Raw genomic sequence first — 2,415 nt, forward strand, 5'->3', positions numbered from 1 at the left:
GTCATATACTATCTGTGCCGTCCTTCTAAGAGCATCTCCAGCCGGACTCAAAATGAGGCCCTATTTTTTCAATTTAGGATCTGGCCTGCAAGATGTAGGGGCCCAAATTCGGACCCAACTCCAGCCGAACTCTCAAATCCCGGCCTGCAAATCAGCGGGACCCACTGTCAGCGACAAGCCGTCCGTGGAGTCCGTCCGTGAGCCACCGCCGTCCCCGCGCCCGCCGCCACGCGTGCCCGCCGCCGTCCCCGCGTCGGGTTGTACGCCGCGGACTCCAGGCAGCCCCTGGCACTCGCTGTACGGCGCGTGCGACTCCCGCGCGGCCACCTCCGCAGCCTCCCTCAGGCGCGCCTCTAGGTCGCCGCTGGCTTGTACCTCTCGCCACCCGGTCAAGAGCTCGACGGTGCCGCTCCCTCACCGTCCCTATCTAGCTCTTGGTCGCCGCTCCCTCACCCGCTGACGCGCTCCTCCAAGTCGCCTGCCGTGCGTGCTCCTCCAAGATCCGCCGCTCTCTCTCTCCCACCTCACTCCTCTGCCGCAGCCCAAGATCCCACCCTGCTTGACCGCCTTCGACCACGCCGCTGCCGCCCAAGCCGCGGGCTGGTTGCTCCGATTGGGAGTGCCAATCGGAGCCAACAGCAGGGGAAGCACATGCTGCCGTTCGTCCTAGAGTTCCTCTGCTCTGCTAGTAGTGTGTAGTAAGGAAAAAGAAGAAGAAATCAAGGAGCAAGGAGTAGGGAGCTGCTCTGCTCTGTTATGTTCTTGCAAGAAACGACGGTGATTCTGCACAGAGGAAGAAATCAAGGAGCAAGGAGAAGCGATGGCTTCCTCGAGCGGGAGCGGGAGCGGCAGCTCGGGCTCGCTCTCCGCGACCCTCGCGGCCGCCGCGGGCACGGAGGAGGAGCTGCGCGCTCATGGAGCAGCGTTGCGCCAAGCGGATCTCTCCAACCGCGAGTCTGCGCGCCGCTCGCGGATGCGCAATCAGCGCCACCTCGACGACCTCACCGCGCAGGCCGCGCACCTGCGCCGCGAGAACGCGCACGTCGCCACCGCGCTCGGCCTCACCACGCACGGCCTCCTCGCCGTCGACGCCAAGAACGCCATCTTCCGCACCCAGGCCGCGGAGCTCGCCGCGCGGCTCGCCTCCCTCAACGACATCCTCGCCTGCATGAACACCAACGCCGCCGCCGTCGCTGCGGCCCGTGCTGCGCCGGTCCTCTGCGCGGGTCCTTGTCGTCTTCCTCTGTGCGGTCCTTGTGTCTGCGGAGCTCCTCGCGAGATCCGCCCTCACGCAGCCCCGAGCTCGCCACCATGGCCCGAGCCCGCCCCTGGTCCTTGCGCCATGGCGTGCAGGGAGGGGCGGCGCGCGCAAGGAGGGCGGCCGCGCAGGGAGGGGCGGCGCGGAGGCCAGCGTCGCGAGCAGGAAGGAGAAGCCGATTCGTTTATTGGAAATGGGTGGCCTCTATTTCCAGGGACTTGGGCCTTCAATTTGGAGGCCCATGCAAAATGGGAGTCCAAATAAGGCCTCCATTGGAGTTGAGTTTTAATCCAAAACTCATAAAAAATGGGATGGGGGCCTGTTTGGAGACTTGGGCTGGAGATGCTCTAAGCTTGCACATCTTATAAATCTTAGACACACGGTAACTTGTGATAATGTGAGTGGTAGCATTTCAGGTGCTTTCCAGAAAGCAGCAATGAACTTGCCTTCTCTCTCTCCGCGCCTGCATCAAAAGCAAGAAAAATGAAGTAAATAATGCAAATGCTTCACTCATATATTTTACTAGTTTCACCTCACCTCATGTCATGTTGCTTGGCAAGGAGAAAAGGTGACAAAATTGTCGGCCAAGCCCGTGTTCAGTTCCAAAATCCAAAATTCCAAAAAAAAATTCGGCACCTGCATGGAGACTTAAATCTAGACGAAATAAAAAACGCATTGCGACTGCTGTCTGTAAATGGCGAGACGAATCTAATGAACATAATTAGACTGTAATCAGACGCTAAATTGCTACAGTAAACAATCTCTAATGACGGATTAATTAAGCTCATTAGATTCGTCTCGCGATTTACAGACAAGTTCTGTAATTATTTTTGTGATTAGTCTATGTTTAGTACTTCAAATGTAGAAAGATGTCTTTTCAAAAATTTTACAACGCGCAACCAAACGGCCCCAAGATAGTCTAGCTGAGGCATTTATGGTGGTGCTGAGCGTAGTGAATCTATTCTAGGCCGGGCATGTACTAGGCATGTAGCTAGCCGTGCTTCATATGGAAATTCTATGTGCAGGCGATGAAGATCATCATCACCTCCTCTGGCTTTACTCGGCTGTTCTCCTGTGTTCCGGGCACGCCAGTTTAGCCCGGAAAAGCGGCAGCACAATCAGGCCCCGCGACGCGCAAGAGCGGCAGGAAATTATTG

At 57.4% G+C, this 2,415-nt stretch overlaps 1 protein-coding gene across 1 annotated transcript; it reads left to right on the forward strand.

Moving 5' to 3' along the window:
* The first annotated feature begins 295 nt into the window (after positions 1-295).
* On the forward strand, positions 296-1,768 carry LOC120652489 (ocs element-binding factor 1-like). Its single transcript, XM_039930334.1, has one exon. The coding sequence runs from the start codon at positions 821-823 to the stop codon at positions 1,520-1,522; it is 702 nt and encodes a 233-aa protein (XP_039786268.1). The 5' UTR covers positions 296-820; the 3' UTR covers positions 1,523-1,768.
* The last annotated feature ends 647 nt before the right edge of the window (positions 1,769-2,415 follow it).

This window comes from Panicum virgatum, chromosome 9K (genome assembly GCF_016808335.1).
Source record: "Panicum virgatum strain AP13 chromosome 9K, P.virgatum_v5, whole genome shotgun sequence".
Taxonomy (NCBI): Eukaryota; Viridiplantae; Streptophyta; class Magnoliopsida; order Poales; family Poaceae; genus Panicum; species Panicum virgatum.